The sequence below is a fragment of the Callorhinus ursinus genome, unplaced genomic scaffold (genome assembly GCF_003265705.2).
Source record: "Callorhinus ursinus isolate GAN/ISIS: 27379988/994484 unplaced genomic scaffold, GSC_fseal_2.0 scaffold34, whole genome shotgun sequence".
Lineage (NCBI taxonomy): Eukaryota > Metazoa > Chordata > Mammalia > Carnivora > Otariidae > Callorhinus > Callorhinus ursinus.
Window position 1 is genome coordinate 955173 of NW_027397096.1, and position 18478 is coordinate 973650.

Consider the following 18478-nt stretch of genomic DNA (forward strand, 5'->3'; position numbering starts at 1 on the left):
AATTTTGTATGGGAGGCGCTCCGTGAGCGGGGGCGGGGAGCGGAGCGAGAGGGAGGGAGCTAGCGAGCGAGGGAGGGAGGGAGGGAGGAGGAAAGGTGGGGGAAGCCGGGGGGGGGGGGGAGGAAGGGAGGCGCCCCGCTCCGCCGATCGCTGGGTCCTGCAAACGCGCGCCGGGCGCTTTCCCCGGAGCTCGGCGGTGCGTGCGAGCGCCCTTTTGCAGCAGCCGCGGCGGCGGCGGCGGCTGCGGCCCGAGGGGGCGGAGAGGAGGGGGCCGCGGCCCGGCGGCCGGGCGGCCGGGGGGCGGCGTCCCCCCCTCAAAACCGCCTGCAAAGAGCTCGGGGCTGCAGAAGCAGGCCGCCGGCTCCGCGGCGCAAGCCGCTTGTCCCGGGGCTGAGAGAGCGCGCCGGGCTGCCTGGCAGAGCCGCGGTTGCTAGTGGGCGCCGGTGCCCTCGGCGCGGGGCTCGGGCTCACCATGCCCCTGAGGGGCCGGGCTGCCGGGCACAAGCGGATCCCCGGCTTGCCCCCGCCTCGACGCCCTCGGATTAGCTGCAGCCGGCGCCCAAGGATTTGAATCCGGACTCCGAGAGCGAGCGCGCCTAGGCCGACCTCGGAGTGGCGGCCCCGCGGCCAACATGCTTCGCAAAGGTGAGTTGGAGCCGAAGGGGCAAGTTGGAGTTGAGTGCGCACGCGGCAGAACCTCGAGCCCGGGAGCCACCCGAGAGCTCCCCGGCGCCCGAGGTTCTGGCCCGGGAAGCAGCCGCTGGCGGGCTGGCGGGCTTTGCGGGGACGCACCTGCGGAGGGTTTGCCGCTGGAGCTCAGCCCCTGTCGGTGGCCGGTTGCGAGACACGGGATTTGCACCATGGATCAAGCGGCCAGGCCTAGGGATCTGGCTCGGCGAGGTCATTTCGAGACCACTGTGAGCTACCCATGATGGAAGGGGAGACGGCCTTCCGAGACCTTTGCTTTGCCATTATAAAGTTTTGCAGTTGCAGGCTCCATCCCCTGCGTGGGCGCATGCTGCCAGTTCTGCCGCTTCGGCAGCGCCGGGTGCAGCCCGCGCTCCAGGGCGACCAGCGGTCAGTCACCGCGCCGCCTGGGCGCTCCCTGCGCGCCCTCGCTTCTCAGGCGGGGCCGGGACGCGGGCACCTTCCCTGCAGTCCTGCTTTGGTCCTCAGGGACGGGCTCTGGGCACGCAGCAGCCCAGGGGAGGTGGCTAGCGCCTGATGTCCGGTTCTTCAAACTTTCCTTATGCCTGGAGCAGAGAGATGGGACGGCGGGGGCCGTACCGGTTGCGTGCGGGGCAGGTGCCAGGCTCAACTTGAGGAGAGCTGGCCCCGCGACCACCTTACCACAACCCCCTTCCCATCCCCCCGCAGCCCGGCTCATTGCAGAGCGTTGCAAAGTTGGCGCGGGTGCTGGGGAAGTCCCGCCGCGCCCCCACGTGGCTGCCGCGCGGCGAGCTGTCCCCGGGGCCCAGGGAGGGCAGGTGACCACGCCGAGAGCCCGCAAGCCCTGTCTCCCGCTGCGCCGGCCTCGACGTCTGCCTCTCTCCCCTCCCGAGTCGGGGCGAGCTGCGACGCTCCGTCGGGACCCTATCGTCTCTGGGCCGGGCCGGGTGGCCGGCGAGCCGCGGCGGCTGCGTCTGGCTGCCCGGGCCCTGCGGGAGCCGGCTGAGGCGGGAGCTCAGGTAGCTGAGGGGCCTGATCCCTGCGCTCCGCGCTCCTGCCTTAATCCGCCCCTGTTTCCATGGCAACAGACCGAGGTGTCGTAAGCACAGGATTCTGACCTCACAGTAGGATGGGGAAGGAGAAAACGGGCAGGGGGAGGTGGCGAAGGAATGGGCAGCGAAGCCCCAAGATGGGCGGAGAGGAGCAGATGTGGGGGTCGTGGAAGAGACCCCACAAGCAGGTGGGACAGGTGGGTGAAGAAACCACGCCTTCACTGGAAACAGTAAAGGCTGTGTGGTGGCCCCGGCTTGCTCAGGCCTACAGGGGAGCCTCGGTTGCCCCATGTGTCAATAGTCACAAACTTGTGTGTGACTTGTGTCTTCCACGTGGGTCGGGGCAGTGCCGGGGGGAAACGCTGACTGCCTTTTACTGTGGTGTGGGTGAAGTCTCTGCGGCTAGTTGGAGAAACCTCTTCACTGATACACCCCGGTTCCTTTTCCGGGCAGAAAGGTACTAAAAATCCTTTCAGCAGCTAGCGGTGCTGGTCAGTGTCTGCACACAGAGGGTGATTTTTACAGAACTGAGCAGAAGCCAGGGCCTGAGAAGCTTGGGCCTGGAGTGTGCACACTGGCTCTGGTGGGTAAGGCTTCCTAGGCAGTTTTAAGAGGCCACCATGTGCAGGTTGCTGGGTCTGTGATGGAGATAATAGAGGGGAACTGACATCTCATTTTCCTTCTGGTCTTTTGTCTTTTGGCAGTTAAAAATGAGCCACAAAGCAGCCCGTGTACTTTATTTACATGGCTTAGGTGCCTAGGGAGGCTATTTTTCCCTTCCTGCATGGCTTGGTTTGGTGGGAGAGGTTCTACCAACAAAGAGGTTTCCACCTGGATTGGCCGGAGGAAAACAGAGCAGAAAAGCCCTTTGCTAGGCTAGGCTCAGCTCCAGTGGCCTGCAGCCTGCTGCTGGGACATTGTGTGGGCAAAGGACTTTTATTTTGGTCCTTTGCCGGACAATCTTCTCTCTCAGCCCCTGGTCCTGATCCGTAGGACTTGTTTCTTTTACACACATATACGGGACACTCAGATACTCTGTGTGGATTCCAGGTGTGTGCTCAAAGCCAAAGGTATGCCTGAGGCTAATGCCAAGGGAGGTGGCCATTGCAGTTTCTGCTTCTCGAATTCTTCCCCAAAGCTCCAAGCAACAATGTTATAGGATGGGTTCAGACCATTGTTGCAGTTTCCCTGCCTATCAGCTGCAGAGCCCTGCATGGAGTCCTGGACCTGAGGGAGTATCATAGTCTCGATTTGGAAAAGGATTTGAAAAAAGAAAGAGCAGCTATCCCTAGATCCTGGGGGTAGGGTGGAAGAGAAACACCCTCGTACTTTTCTGTAAAGGGTTGGGCTCATGGTCTTGACAATGGAGTGCTTTGTGGAGTGAGGAGGCTCAGTGGTCTGAAGAAGGCGAGTGTAGACATTGGATCATGGGGGTCATTGCTCTGACTTCTGGTTGTCCTATTACAGCAAGCTGGGTGCTGTCCCCTGGCAGGACATTTTAGGAATTGGGGGGTGCTGCCTTGTGTCTCTTAATGAAATGACTCTACTGGCCATAGCCGCACCTCTGTGAACCAGAACAGCCTGAGTTGTCAGTGGATCCTGCTGCTGACAGTGCTGGTAGTTGGAGGCTTCAGCAGCTGCCTGCCCTCTTTTCCGTCTCCTGGCCTACCCTGGCAGAACCAGCGATATAAAAAGCAAGCCTCTGGTCAGAGATGAGAGGCAGGCAGGGCAAGCCATGCCCGGAGCCACCCAGCATCATCCAGGAAGAAAGGGAAGCCTGTTGGGGGTTTTGCTTTGCCAGAAGTGGCCTGCTTAAGGTCAGGATCTATGGTTTTCATTTTTAGAGCTATAAAAACAGAATGCAAATCAACAGCCTCTGGTCTAATACAGAACCTATCCCTAAAGTTTTTGTCTTGTTAAGCAAGGAAATAGAGTGCCAAATAGGCTTTGTTAAGTGGCAGTCTAATTAATAATTTAAAATCTTGTAGCTGTCTTTCATTAGAATATATCTGTACATCAACCACAAAATCAGTCAAACACACTCATTTATAAGTTAATGCCATCCTTGAATAATTCAGCAAGAGCTAGATTAAGGCCTGCAATCCAGTAAGAAGCATTTTGTTCTTTTGGTTTCCATAGCCACATGGGCTGGCCTGGTGGCTGGATTGGGTCTCCTTTGTGTGAAGAAAGGGAGGCAGTGGGAGGAAGGGACCGCGGGGTCGTCAGTGCTTGGTGGATTTGAATCCAGAGGTTCCCTAGGTGACCTGAGAGTCTCCAGCTGTCCAGGTGTCAGCAGGCTCCATCTCTTGGAGCTATCCATAACAAGGTCCTCTGTAGCTCCAGTAGAGAAGAGAAGGGAGGAATATTCCATGGACAGCCAAGACACACTTCTTTCTGCTGCAGAGGAAGTAGGTAGAGAGGAAGTTACAAGAGCCCTGCTCGGGAGGGTTGAGATGTGAGGCTTCTTTTATCCCAAATCCTGGTGCAGCAACGAAACCTCAGTCTTCCCCACCTAATTGTGCCCCACCCAGGGAACGCAGCCTGCTTGTACCAGTGTCACCAAAACAGCTTCTTTCACTGGGAGGCTCTGGGCTGCTTCCTTTCTCAAAGCTCCTGGTCCTTATGCCAGAAAAGAAAAGCCAAGGGGAGGAATTTTAGGGGAGCACCAGGACACAGCAATAGAAGAGGAGCAGCGGGAGTTGCTCAGTAAAGCCCGTGCATGCATTTTCTCACCAGTGGCCAGAATAAAAGCAAGGCGAGCAGTGCATTGTTTCCCTTGTGAGCTCAGACCACGTAGCAAGTGTGTTTTGGTTCGATTCCCATCAGGCCGATATGTGGCCAAGCCTCGCTGCACTGTTCAGGCCCATCTTCTACAGAGAAACCGTTCAGGACCCAGACTCCCCGTGCGGGCACACTGGCTCCTGCACCACAGGAAGGCAGCCTGGAGTTTCCGGTCTGTCTCAGGCCACTGATCCCCAGGCCTCTGGAGGGTTTCAGGACACTATTTGTAAACACCAGGTAGATAACTGGAGCAGACTGTGGACCTGACGCCAGGAGAAGGTTCTTGGCCAAGTTTGAAAAGGGGAAGTCTCGTTAGGAAGAGGAAAAGGCGGGGGGAAAGGTGGGTGTCTGTCCCCTGATCTGTGGCCGCGTTGACAGCAGATGGGACTGAGGAGGGAGGCTTGTGGGGTGAATCCAGCTCCAAGCTTTGGAGTCATAGCCTGAAAAAGGACAGAGCAGAGAGAGGTTCACTTGCTGGAGAGGAGAAGGAGGGGGCAGGCATCATGCAGGATGTCAAGAACGGATCTGTTGGATACCATCTGCAGCAAAGTAGTGGTTAAGGTTAAAGCAGAGAGGAGATGACAGGGAGGGAACAGATGGCCAAGGAAGCAAAATAGCTGGCGAAACGGGAACAGAGCCTCCAGGGACAGCAGAAGGCAGGACCTCCGCGCAGAATGCCGGAAGCAGCCCTTCCTTGGGGTGCGCTGGCCAGGCCACCCTCAATAGAAGTGAGTCAGAAAGAGGAGTGGGGCAGGGACTTCAGAGTGAGAGCTTCCTCAAGGCCTGGGACAACACCTAGGGAGACATCAACTCCAAGGTTAGGGGGCCCAGAGCAGGGACCTCCTTGGTATGCCTTTGAACTGGGGAGAGGAGGCACCCTGACTTGGAGTCCATCACCAGGGCAAAGCCACGCCGTGTCGGGTCTCAGAGCATGCCCGGTTGAGCCCCCTGGGAGGAGGTATGGATGCTAGCGGAGACAGGGGCAGCAAGGACCCACCCGTGCCAGTCCCTGTCCGTGCACTGCCAATACCTGCTTATTATTACTGATGGGCCAAGCTAAGCGTACTCCATACCTTTTGTCATGTCATCTCCACAATTGCCCTTTGAGGTCAGTCTGTACTTGTCCCTGTTCTACAGATATGGAAACTGAGGCACAGACAAATGAAGTCCCTTGCCCTGAGTCACTCGGCTGGCACATTATTGAGTCAGAATGCAATCCCAGATCCGCCGGCCACCACACTCTTTCTCTTGCTTGCTCTCTTAGCCCCTAAGCTCCACTGTCTCACACACCCATCTGCCTTGAATTTACATGACATTTGTTTTGCGGGGTGCTGAATCATTTGTATCTTGTTACAGAGTGCCCTGGTAGTTCCCATGCGCTCCCCTTCTGCTGTACCTCCGGGAGTGTCTCTGGCTGGGACCTGGGGCTCTAGGACCCCGAGCCAGGGTCTCATCTGTCCTCCTCTTCCCTAGCCCTGGCTGTGCTGGGCAGACACACCCTCACCTTCTGCCTCCTGCCTCCGGCTGTGGTTTCTTCATGGCAGAGACTGGGACACTGGGCCAGCACCATCCTGCCTGCTTTCAAGCCCTTGAGAAAGGCTGGGATATGGTTTATTTGGGGGCTAGGCCTTCCCCATATGTTGCTCTTCCTGGCTAGCCTGGTGAGCTTGTTCACACAGCTACACCCCAGACTGGCGGGTGCTTGTGTAGGGCGCAACAGCCCCAGGTATGGCCCAGGTGGGTGGTAGCTGGCAGGCTGGGTGAAGCGGGTCCCTCCACCTGTACCTACCCCGCACCTCTGGAGTTCTCCCTCACTCCCAGGGCGGTGTTCCCATGGCCCAGCCCTAGTCTGTTAGCTGGACTGTAACTGCAGAGCTCAGACCTGTCCTCCAGAAGGGACTTCTCCTGCCCCCTTCCAGCCATGGTTGAATTCCAGAGGCCAGTTTTCCCTGTGGTTTGGAAAAGAAAGAAGATGAGTTAAGGCCGAGAGTCTAAGTGGTCTTGGGAGGTAGAAGGGCAGACTCCCACCTCTGAGCAAGGAGCCCCCGCTGCCACGGTGAGGCAGGGGGTCTGATCGCACAGATAAGCCGGTGCTTCTGAGCCTGTGATCATTGTCTAATCAGTCAGCGAAGTTGGGATCCAAAACAGCCAACAGCCTCTGCTATCTGATTCAGAAGAGTTGCTCTGGAGGCCTCCGTGCTGGCATGGCAAGAGCGTTGGCACAATACAGTGTGTATGTGTGTGTGTGGGGGGGTGAGTGGGTGTGGGTGTGTGTGTGCAAGTGCATATTTGCAGAAGCACACCTGGCAAGCATGCAGCAGGCTCCGGAAGTGTGCATGCCAGAAGTCCGCTGTTGCAGAGTAGAGCGCCCCCGTGCCTGTGCCCCCCCACTGGTCGTGGAGCCTAGGTCGGCACCTACACCTCAGGGCTAGTAGCACGGCATTGGTGCCATTAGTGGGCTGGCGAGCTGGTCAGTGGGAAGGCCTCCAGGAGTGAGTGGGCCAGCACTCTGTGCACCACGCGTCGGGAGCCAAGCTGGGTGAGCTGCTGTGTGGCTCCCCCGCAGGGGTGGGTTCTAGGGGACAGGCCCCAGCAGACCCTGGAGAGGGGCCTCCTGGCAGCTTCCTGGGCTGATTCCAGAGGGCTGTGGCAGCGTCGTCAGGGTGGGTCTGCAGGAAATTGAGCAGAAGTCTTCCCCAAGTCAGGAGAAAAGCTGGGCTCCCAACTTGCAGCCCACTGAGATGGTGTGAAAGTTTGCTTCTGCCTCTAAAATTGCCCTAGCAGAGTTTGCCATCTCTCTCTGGGCACCTGCACCAGCACAGTGAAGGAGGCCTTTACATATGGTTGGATAGAGAGATTCATGAGGCCCTAGGGGGAAAATTGGCATTCTTCTTACAATGATTTATTTATAGGGCGATTGGATGATGGGGATATGGAGGCTAAGGTGCCTCCATTAGTGAGAAGCACACGAGGCAGAAAGCCTTGCTCTGTATTTGACATTTAGTGGGGCGACTCCTACCAGGGAGCTGCTTTTTCTTTTAGAAGGTTTTGCCTTTAATGTTCTATTCATGGGCTTGCCCGAGCAGGCAGGGAGAAGGAAGGAGCATGCAGTGCAGTGGGCTAGCAGGCTGAGGCCAGGCAGCCTAGGGGGCAGGCAGGGCCCGCCGGGTCCCTCCGTGGCCAGTGCGGGGGCAGCCAGGCAGGCCTGAGCTGTGGGGAGCGTCTCCGTTCATACTGCGGGCTGCCTCCTCGGGAGGAGCTGCGGGCAGCGCGCCCTTTTGTGTTTACTTACTCTCCTGTCCGTCTCCGTTTTCACTGGCCGCCCGGCTCTGCCTCTGACAGCGGCTCTGTGCGACCCTGGCTTCGGCTTGGCCATGGCCCTTTTCTTCCTAGGGACCGTGGCGTTGTAGAAAGAATACTGAAGTTGGAGTCCCAGGGCTGCATTAGGTTCCATCTCTGTTGGCCGAGTCTCTAGGACCCTGGGTACATTTCCTCCTCCCTGGGCCTCAGTTTCTCCGTCGATAATAGGACTGGACTGATGGCTTTTCAAATGTTTTTTGGAAGTAGAACAGTTTTTTTTTCAATGATATCCACTGTTGGAGCCCAGAATGTAACACAGAGAAGCCTAAGTGGGCCTGGTCAGAGCTGGGGAGAGGCACGTCCAACTCTGGCCTCACGGACACCCTGACAGCCCTCCAATTTGGAGACGGGGGAGTCTCCCGTGGCCCCTTTTGGCAAGACAGTGCCCACAGGAAGGCCACTGGGTGTGCTGGGTGTGGTGTGTTAACAAAGGGACAGAGCCGTGTCTGCAAGGTCCGAGGTGCGAGCTCTCTCTCTTGCGGTGGGAGTGGGTTGTTGCCTCCTCTCCTTTTGGACCCCTGGTGACCACTTAGCTCTCTGAGAGGAGCTGTCTACACTACTCTGCTCCCCCGTCCTCTCTCACTCCTCAACCCAGACGCCAGGCTGTGTCCTCTGTCACTCGACTGTCACCGCTCTGGCCTGAGGCTGACCCTGCCACACGTCTTCCTCTCGTCCCACCTGACCTTCTGGTGGCATCGGACTGTTGGCCGTGGTTTCCCTGTGGCTCCCCTGATGGCAGCTCCCCTGGTCTTTCTCCTCCTTTGCTCGCCCACAGAGCCGGCTGCTTCCTCTCGGCCTTCTCTGCCAACCCCTCCACTTCTCACCATGCTCAAATGTGGCACCCCCCCCCAGCACCGCCCTGGGTGCTGTCTCACCCCTCCCTCTCCTCTGGGGGCCTTCAGTGTGTCCTCGTCCGTGGAGGTGCTGCCCTGGCGTCTAGGGCCTTCCACCCCCCTGCCCCCCTCCCCGCCCGACCGGCCCCTTCAACTCCATGTGTCCGAACCTGTACTTCTACTTGAGCTCGCAGCAGACCCACTCCTTCCCCACCTCCCTCCATCTTGGTGTCTGGCACCGTCAACCTCCCAGACCCCCTCAGCTCAAGCACGGGACCCCCGATGAGCCCCCTCACCCCACCCCTCCCCATTAGTCCATCTCCAAGTGCTGTTCTTTCCCCCCATGGCGGCCTTCACACCCCCTTCCCCCCCTGCCTGCACCCCAGCCCAGGCTGTCTTCTTCTCCCGGACCGTATGGGCAGCTAGCTCCCTGCCACCTCTCTTGCCTTCACCCAATCCAGTTTTACGCTGTGCCTACATTCTACAACGCCACCTGCTCTCATCCCCTCCCTTAGCTTAAAACACCTACAGAGATTTCTTTTTCTTCAGGGGATGGTCCAGACTTCCCAGCTGGACGGCCCATAATATTCTGTGCTTCCTGGTCATTGTATCCAGCCTGTTTTTATTATCTGCCCTCCTCACTGGAAAGTAGGTTTCATGAGGAGACCCGGTTAGTCCCCCTCCCCCCGCCCCTCCAGACCTGCTCTCTGTCCCAGGAGGTTGGCCTGTCCAACATCAACAATGAGCTCCCACACCCTCTTGCTTCCAGTTGGCTTCAACCAATGGTGAGTCACCATGAGTTCTCCTGCCCCTCCATCATCCCCCAAAGATTCTTCCAGAAGTGCAGCCTGAGATGAGGATTCAAGTGTAAATTGTATGTTTGGGAGGCATCCTAGAAAATGTCAGTAGGTGAGCCGGGAAGTGAGACAGAGAAGGGAAGAGGCCAATAAGGGGCCCGTGGTTGAGCAAATGAACACTGTGGGCAACCAGAACTTAATCCCATCAGGGAACTTGGGGATACAGTTTCGAACATGCACCTCAAAGTTATCTCACTGAAGGGAGGGAGCAGGGGTATTTATACACAGCTCCTACCCATCATTGGCTGAGTGGTGTTCTTGGTGTAGAGATGAGATTCCCCCCTCACTTTTGGCCTGCTCTGTGGGTGAGCGGTGCCAGCTCCTCTGCTAGAAAAAGCCCTCAGGCAAAGAAATGCAGGTTCTGCCAGTTGGAAGTCAGGCTGGTGTGTGCTAAAATGGTGAAAGCAAGGGATAGGCAGGCCTCCACAGCATCTGCTACACAGCTCCTGCCAGTGAGCTCCAGGTTCAAAAGAGCTCCCTCCCGTCAGCCCCAGGGCGGAGCAGAGGTGGGGGCAAATGACAGTCTCTCTTCCCCGTCTCCCTACCCAGATTCTCTTTCTCTGTACTCATCAAATTAACTACCAGAACCCGAGTAAAACAGCACCCTGCACAAAAGAAAATGGAGCACATAGTGACATTGGGTAGCGCTGAATCAATAACTAATGTCATGTCTCCATGAATTGGTTAGAAATGTTGATTCAGTGATTGTACACAACCACAGTCACTGGTTTTGGAACCCAAAAAACGTAGTACCAAAACCTCATTTTGAAATTGTTCTGTGGGGCACCTGGGTGGCTCAGTCGGTTAAGCGGCTGACTCTTGATTTCAGCTCAGGTCATGATCTCAGGGTCCTGGGATCAAGCCCCACGTCAGGCTCCTTGCTCAGCACGGAGTCTGCTTAGGATTCTCTCCCTCTCCCTTGCCCCTCCCCCCATTTTTAAAAATTGTTTTGTAATCATAAGAAAAATCAAACCATGATAACCTAGTGCTTAAAAAAAAAAAAGGAAAGAAAAAAGAAAGAAGAAAAGAACAGAGGCTAAGTAAAGTATGAGAGGGCTCTCTGTAGCTATCCAGCTTCATCTACTTGGGAAGAGCTCTCCAGGCCCAGGGAACAGCAAAGTATACACCAAAACTGTGTATAAACAGTGCAAAGGCCCTGAGGCCGGAGTATTCTTGATAACAATACATGGCTGCCTCTGGGGCTGGGGCTTTAGTACCAGCAACCAAGAGAACACACACACATTTTTTTTTTTTTTTAAATCTTACAGCTTTCCTGTGCAGTGTTTCATTAAAAGCAGAAAAGGCAGGTCTTACTGGCCCCAAGTTACAGATGAGGACACTGAGGCTCAGAGAGGCTACATGGCTCATCCAGGGCCCGGGGCTGCTGCCGCCGCCTCACCCCAGCCCAGCTCTTCTCCTCTGTGGACCCACGAAGCTAGGAGGCATAGAAACGATGAGGCCAGCTGGACCACAGAGGACATCTGGCAGGACAGGAGCTATGTTGGGAGAAGAAATAGAACTCTTACTCTGAAAAGTTAAAGGTGTACTTGGCAGATTTTTATGGAACAAAATTTGCACTATTGATTCCATGGCAAATAAAAACCTCTTGTGGATGCTCTGGGCTTCAGAGGTCTGAAATGTTTGACTGAGACTGGCTCGAACATGAGATCAGCCAAGCTTGGGTGGGGCCTGGGGTGAGGAGACTGCCTGTTTTGTCTTTTTTTTTTTTTTTTTTAAGATTATTTATTTATTTATGTGACAGAGAGAGACACAGTGAGAGAGGGAACACAAGCAGGGGGAGTGGGAGAGGGAGAAGCAGGCCCCCTGTGGGAACAGGGAGCCCGATGAGGGGCTTGATCCCAGGACCCCAGGATCATGACCTGAGCCGAAGGCAGATGCCCAACGACTGAGCCACCCAGGCGCCCCACGACTGAGCCACCCGGGCACCCCGCCTGTTTTGTCTTCTCTGAGAAAATGACTTGTTATTTTGAACTGCTTCCTCTTCTCCTAGGGAGGGAGGCTCCGGGGTGTTGCCCAGGACCCAAGCCTGCAGCTGAAACAAAATCTCTGAGCCAAGGGACAGAGGCCAGGGTGGTTCACAGGGCCACACTCAGGAGAATGCACCAGCCAAGGGGGACATTGTGCCGCCCAGCTGTGGGCCGCCAGTTGGCCCCTGGGGGCCCCCTGGAGGTGGGCGTGGCTCTCATCTTCCTGTAATCGGCCCACCACCCCTGGAGGGCTGCTATTTCTGCCTTCAGTGGACAAATCTGATTGCAGGGATTCAAGGTAGCTCGTGGGAAGTGGGGGATTATTGCGAGGAGATGAGTGACGGGGGCTCCGGAAGTCTCCAGGAAACGGAGTAGCTCTAGGAAGTAGCAGGCTTTCTGTGGTGCCTCTCCTTCCACCCAACGCAGCTGCCCCTGCTTCTGCCCCACCGTCTGTGCCCATGACTTGTCACCTTGTACCAGGCCCAGTCTGGTCACCCAGGACTGCTTGCTCTTCAAAATGGCCTTTCACCTCCTCCAGTGCTAATTGCCTTGCATTCTTTGTATCCCAGCCTTAGTTCCCAGAAGGAAGACCTCGGTTGAGGCAGCCATGTTTCTCTATGTTATAGATCACAGTCACCTGTGAATTTTCTATCCATGGATGAGCTGGCTGCCTTTTATTCTGTCAGCCAAGAGGAGTATGGGAGGTGTCTCTCCATGTGACAAACATTTAACAGCTATTGAGTGCCTGCCTACTGCTGGCTTGGCCGTAAGCATGAAGCAAAGAGTAAAAATCTAGTCCCCTGTTCTTATGGAGCTTGTGTTCTAGTGGGGGGAGATAGACCATGAATGACTCACTATATTCTGTCAGGTAGGGATAGGTGCTTAGAAGAAAAGCCTGTTAGAGGGTGAATTAAGGAACAGAGGGTGACCAGAGAGGTGTTATTTTATTTATTATTATTTTTTAAAGATTTTATTTATTTGAGACAGAGAGAAAGAGAACACAAGCAAGGAGAGTGGGAGAGGGAGAAGCAGACTCCCCACTGAGCAGGGAGCGCACGTGGGGCTTGATCCCAGGACCCTAGGATCATGACCTGAGCTGAAGGCAGACACTTAACCCACCGAGCCACCCAGGCACCCCTAGAGAGGTGTTATTTTAAAAAGACTGGGAAGGGGCGCCTGGGTGGCTCAGTCGTTAAGCGTCTGCCTTCGGCTCAGGTCATGATCCTGGAGTCCTGGGATCGAGTCCCGCATCGGGCTCCCTGCTCGGCAGGGAGTCTGTTTCTCCCTCTGACCCTCTTCCCTCTCGTGCTCTCTATCTCTCATTCTCTCTCTCTCTCAAATAAATAAATAAAATCTTTAAAAAAAAAAAAAAAGACTGGGAAGCCTTTCTGATAAGCTGACATTTGAATAGAGGCCTAAGGGAAGGAGGGCTCTCTGCAGCTATCTGAGTTGCTTCTGTTTAGGGAGAGCTCTCCAGGCAGAGGGAATAGCAAGTGCAAAGGCCCTGAGGCAGGAGTGTTCTTGATACAGTACCTGGCTGCCAAAAGCCATAGGCAGGGCTGGCATTCTGAGGTATAGCCCATGAAGTAGTGTCAGGTTCCTTTGGAGAGGACTAGAGCTTGGTGTCAGTCCCAAGTTCATCAGCCACTTGGCTAGGGGGAGGAGCCAAAGTACAAAGCAAAGCAATAATATGGCTGGAGGAGGAGTGGTGGGTCTAGGGATCACCGTTCCCACTGGGGTCAGGTGCTTCTCCTCCGTTAATGTGGCCCAGTCTGCATCCTGAATACAGGGTCACAGATCACTTCCCATAAGCCCTTCCCTTTATCTCTGAGCATGAAACACAGAACTTAGTTCTGTGGATGGTCTTGTCTTTTTCATTTATACATCAGCCTCTTCTCCCCAATTAGACTGTCATCTCTGACCAGGCCTGAGCCCCTGTGCTTCCTTGTAATTGTTTCCTAAATAACCAAACTCTCACTACAGACCAGGTGCCACGGGGAGTGAGTGATAGGCTGAAGATCCGTCCCCATGCAAGAAACTTGCCACCTGGTGGGAGAGAGAAGCCCCACACCAGGGGCAGTGGAGGCCAGGGAAGGGTGGGAAGGATGGTGTGTTTTCAAGCCACTGGGGCAGGTGGGGAGGTCCCTGCTCAAAGGCTTTGTGGGTGGAGCAGGGCCTGGTAGGAACAGGCAGGGTGGGAAGGTTGGAGAGCAAGGGGACAGCTGTACATAGACCATGATGGCTGCATGGGGTGGTGGTGGATTTTGGTTGTAGAGCAGATTGAGGGCAGCCCAATTGTTTCAGAGCCCTAAGTACCAGGGAGGAGGAGGGTTGGTTGACTCATCAGCCACAGAGTGAAATTTTTGAACTTCCCAAATAATGCATACACATGACAGAAAACATTGGATTGGCTAAAGGAAGAAAATCACTATAATCCCACAGCCCAAAGAGTGAAGTGTGGGAAAGCTAATCCCTCCCAGGGCATTTGGTGCATTTGGTATAGCCTTCTGTGCTGCTTCCTGCATTCATGCAAATGTACCCTGTGTTGTTGAATCTACAGTATAGGACACTAGGGTCAGTAATTTATAGATGGGTAATTCTTCTTCTTTTTTTTTTTTAAGTTTTATTTATTTAAGTAATCTCTACACCCAACGTGGGGTTTGAACTCGGGGCCCCAAGATCAAGAGTCACATGCTCTACTGACTGAACCAGCCAGGCTCCCCTCTAGGTTGGTAATTCTAAACCTATTTTAATGGCTGCAGAATGTTCCATTGCATGACTACCCGTCCCCTCAGGTTCTGCACAGAGGCTGTTTCCGGCTTTTTGCTGTTAGACGTGTTAGCCAACACCTGTGCCACACGCCCGTGTGCTGTGTGGGCTTCTGAGCAGGGGAAGGAAAGAAGTGTGAGATGTCAAGGTGTTCACAGGGAGCCAGGTGTGTGGAGGCCGTCGTGGGATGTCAGTGACGCCCCTTTGGTGGGAGGGCTGGATACTACCCCAAGTAGCAGCCAGCCAGACCTGAAGCCTTCTGGGGATGTGGAGAGGAGGCAGGTCCAGAGGGAGGTCCGTGTGCGCATGTGTGCGCACGTGCATGTGTTGTGGCCGTGAACATGGCCTAAGTCTCCAGTGAGGCAGGCTGTGGTCAAACCAAAGGGAAAGGTGTACAGAGGCATTAGTTTTCCTTGGGGTTGGGTGGCACCAAAAACTGAGGATGGGAGTATGAGGAAGAGCATGCCCCTTGCTTTTGGTTTGGACCAGGGGATCTGTGTGATTTTGACAGTTTTGTAGGCTCTTTTTTTTTTTTTTTAAGATTTTATTTATTTGAGAGAGAGAGAAAGAGAGAGCACAGAGGGAGATGGAGAAGCAGACTCCCCAGTGAGCGGGGCGCCCAACACGGGGCTCGATCCCAGGACCCTGAGATCATGACCTGAGCCGAAGGCAGACGCTTAACGACTGAGCCACCCAGGCGCCCCAGCTCTGGTTTCTCTGAACTTAAGTTTTTCCATCTTTAAAATGGGGCTACTGATGAGAATACCTGCCTTGTAAGGTTGTGTATATTAAACGAGACAATCCTGACAAAGTTCGTGGCCCTTGACTGTGCCGGCAGCTCCGGGAATGTTGCCCTCAGTGTTAGCAGTGATAGTGAGAACTTCTGTGTCATCCTTCCCGCAGGCCAGGCCTGAGCACGGTGTGAAGTTTTGCCTCCTTGTGACCAGGGCTGAGTCTGAATGAGTGGCCCGGCTGACACGGGCCAGCCCTGGCCAGGAGCAGGAGTCTCAGGACTAGTAGGGATGGGTCAGGTCACCTTGGGCAGAGGGGGCCACCCTGTCTGGGGAGGACTGGCTCTGTCCTGAACTCCCTGCTCCCTCTGCCCAGGGTCAGGGAGGTGTCCCCTAAGGCAACGCAGGGGAGCAATGGGAAGCATTCTCAAGTGGGTTTCTTTGGCTTAGAAATCTGAGATGAGGTTGGAGGTTTCTCCCGAAAGCTGGTCCATCATCGGCGACCGCCCGCCTAGGCCCTGACCTCTACTCAGCGGCCTTCTCTTCAAAACAAGGTCTTCCCGATCAGAAAAGAAAGCCCAGCCCCAGTGCAGAGCCTTGGTCTCTTGATCTGTGAAATAGTCAGTGGTTTTTGCCTGATTCCTCTCAAACTTATTTCTGTTCTTCCCAGGTTTTCTCTCTGCGTCTACAGCGGAGCGGATGAGAGCAAGGGCCGTGGACAGGACAGGCGGGACCCCAGGCCCTGCCCCGCCGCTTTGACCTTGGGCAAATGCTTTTACTTCTCTGGGCCTCAGTTTTGTCATCTGAAATATGGGGCTACTGCCACCTGCCTCTTGGGGCTTGGAGAATTCTTTTTTTTTTCTTTTTAAGGGGTTCTGAGCATTCTCGACCAAATGGACATGAGGTGCCTTCCTGGCATGTAGCAAGGCCTCAGTGAGTCGCTGCAGCTGTTCTGTCTTCATCACGCAAGCCTATTACTCAACAGCCATGTGCCGAGGCCTACTGTGTGCCAGGCTCTGTGGGGACTCGGAGAACCGAAATGAATGCCACAGTCCTGTCCTCAGCGGCCTTGCCTCCCCTGCCTTTTCCCACATGGTAGATCTCTCTCTTCTTTGTTCTAGGCCCCACCTTGCCCTCTTGAATATCAGGCCTCAGGGGACCTCGGTGTCTTTGCACTAGGCTGACGACCTGACCCCTTTTCAACAGGCTGATACAATCATAGGAGGAGAAGGGTGTATCTGGGGAGCTGGCCCTGGGCGAAGCCCTCAGAAGCTCTGGGGTGAGCTGTGTCACTGCCCCTAGGGAGGAATGCAGAATGGATTTCTCTCTCCGGCCACTTCCTTGAAAAGAGTAGGAACCCTGAGAGAGCCGTGGAGGGAGAAGAAAGAGCTGAGGATCCCTGCCTGCCAGGGGCTCAGCCTGTGCAGCCCCAAATGGGGCCAAGACCCCTCCCACCCACCCCCTGCCCTCCATGGAGATGAGGTGTGGGCTCTTCCCTGTACCTGCGGTAGGAGGTCCTGCTCACCTGTCCAGTACCCCAGCCTTCCTCCACCCGCTGGAAACTGGCCAGGGCGGTTTTCCTAACCGGCTAGCCACATTACAATCTCAACAGAATTAACCAAAAAAAGAGAGAGAGAGAGAGAGAAAAGGGAAAGAAAAGAAAATAGTCCTTGCGCAAAAGCCGCAGCAGTGTCTGCCAGGACCTAAGATCTGGTACTATCTATTTTTTAATAATTGAGGGTAATAAATATGTATTTCTTTCTCCTCACCAACCCCCCCCAATCCTCTGCGGCTTGTCAGTTCCCTCCATCTCTCCTGTGATCAGACCAAGTCTTCCCCAAGCAAAAAAAAAAAAAAAAAAAATCCTTTAAGCAAAAAGGATTAAAGCCTTGAAAGTAGGTCTGCCTGAGCTCTCCCCCACCCCCTCCCTTCCCCGTCCCTGGGGTTGGTGGAGAAAGGCCCCTCTGGGGAACTAAGGACTGGGGGGAGGGAGGGGGAGCGGTGGCGGTGGCAGGAGTCCCGTGTCCCGGAGTGGAGGATCTCTGGAACCAAGGACCACACCATCCTCCCTCTCCGCAGCCCACCCAGTTCCAGTCCCAGGCTAGCCTGGGGGAAGCAGCCCAACCCAGCCCTCCTCTGGCTCCTGAAGAGGGGCTTGCCTGGGGGCCCGGGGGACCCTGGTCTCAGACAGCCCCAGCTGAGCTTTGCAACCTGGCTTTGTGCTTTAGCGGTCTGTGTGACCTTGGAGCAGGCAACTGAACATCAGTTGCTCAGTCTATAAAATGGAAATACAAACTAGCTAACAGGATCAAATAAGCCAGCCCAGGCCCTAGCGAGTGGTAAATACAAAATAAACTAGGGCGCCTGGGTGGCTCAGTTGGTTAAGCGACTGCCTTCCGCTCAGGTCATGATCCTGGAATCCCTGGATCGAGTCCCGCATCGGGCTCCCTGCTCAGCGGGGAGTCTGCTTCTCCCTCTGACCCTCCCCCCCCCATGTGCTTTCTCTCTCTCTCTCATTCTCTCTCAAAAATAAATAAAAAATCTTAAAAAAAATACAAAACAAACTAAATAATTACTGGTCTCTTGATCCAATTCTTCTCAGACACAGAGCACAGCCTGTAATCTCCCCCATCACCTGGTGCTCCACAGTTCCCCGGGGCCTGCCAGGCATACCTGTTTTTCATGCAGCCTTGCCAACACCATGTGAAGAGGGGATTGAACCCAAGGCCGGGTGGTGTGGTTAGGAGCCTTGCTCAAGGATCAGTAGGTGACAGCACTGGAACTTGAAGTGGGACTTGTATTCCCTCCTCCACTTCTCCTCCACCCTCTGAGGCTTCCTGCCTCAACTGTGGGCCCAAGAACCAACCCAGGAACCAACCCAGGGAAGGCCTGGCCTGGCTGGGAAGACAGCGCCCAGGGCAGGTGTGGCTAATGCTCGGCAGACCCATCTTCCTTTCCGTGCAGCTGCAGGCCTATGCCGTTCTGCTAAGGCAGCCGGCCTGGCCCAAGTGGGCCTCCCTCCCTCTGAGCTGGGCACGTGCTCCCAAGGCTGGCTGCAGATGGGGGCCTCAGAGTCCCTGCACCCACCCAGGCCCAGAGCCCCTGGCCTGCTTCGGTGGTCAGTGCCTGGCCACGTGGCCTCTGGGGCCCCATGGCCAGCCCCCCGGGGTGGGGGCGGGGGAGACAGCGCTGCCCTGGCTGCTGTGGGCCTGAGCTGGGAGAGGAGAGGCAAGGGCTTGAGGCCGGAGGGCAGGAAAAGCTGGGAGGGAGGTGGCTATTTATAGCCGGCTTTGCTTTTGTTCCTTTCCAGCAATGCTTCTCTTTAAATAGGAGCAGGGCTGAAGGCTGCAGCCTCTTCCCCAGCCGCCTGTAGTCAGCGCGCATGCGTGTATGTGTGTGTGTGTGTGTGTGTGTGTGTGTGTGTGTGTGTGTGTGTGT

The 18478-nt window shown here is 55.5% G+C and overlaps 1 protein-coding gene across 5 annotated transcripts in view; it reads left to right on the plus strand.

Moving 5' to 3' along the window:
• Nucleotides 1-232: 232 nt before the first annotated feature.
• RTN4RL1 (reticulon 4 receptor like 1) overlaps nt 233-18478 on the plus strand; it is a 67373-nt gene continuing 49127 nt past the window's right edge. The window contains exons 1-2 of one of the 5 annotated variants that reach the window (XR_012374389.1): nt 233-645; nt 15711-17595. Coding sequence is in view for 1 of the 5 variants with exons in the window: in XM_025851527.2 (XP_025707312.1) it covers nt 633-645 (13 nt within the window). In the remaining 4 variants the exon portion in view is untranslated. Of the gene's footprint in view, nt 646-1821; nt 1919-14046; nt 14269-15710; nt 17596-18478 lie in introns of those variants that run through there. The other 4 variants (XR_012374388.1, XR_012374390.1, XR_012374391.1 and 1 more) reach the window with 4 other exon arrangements.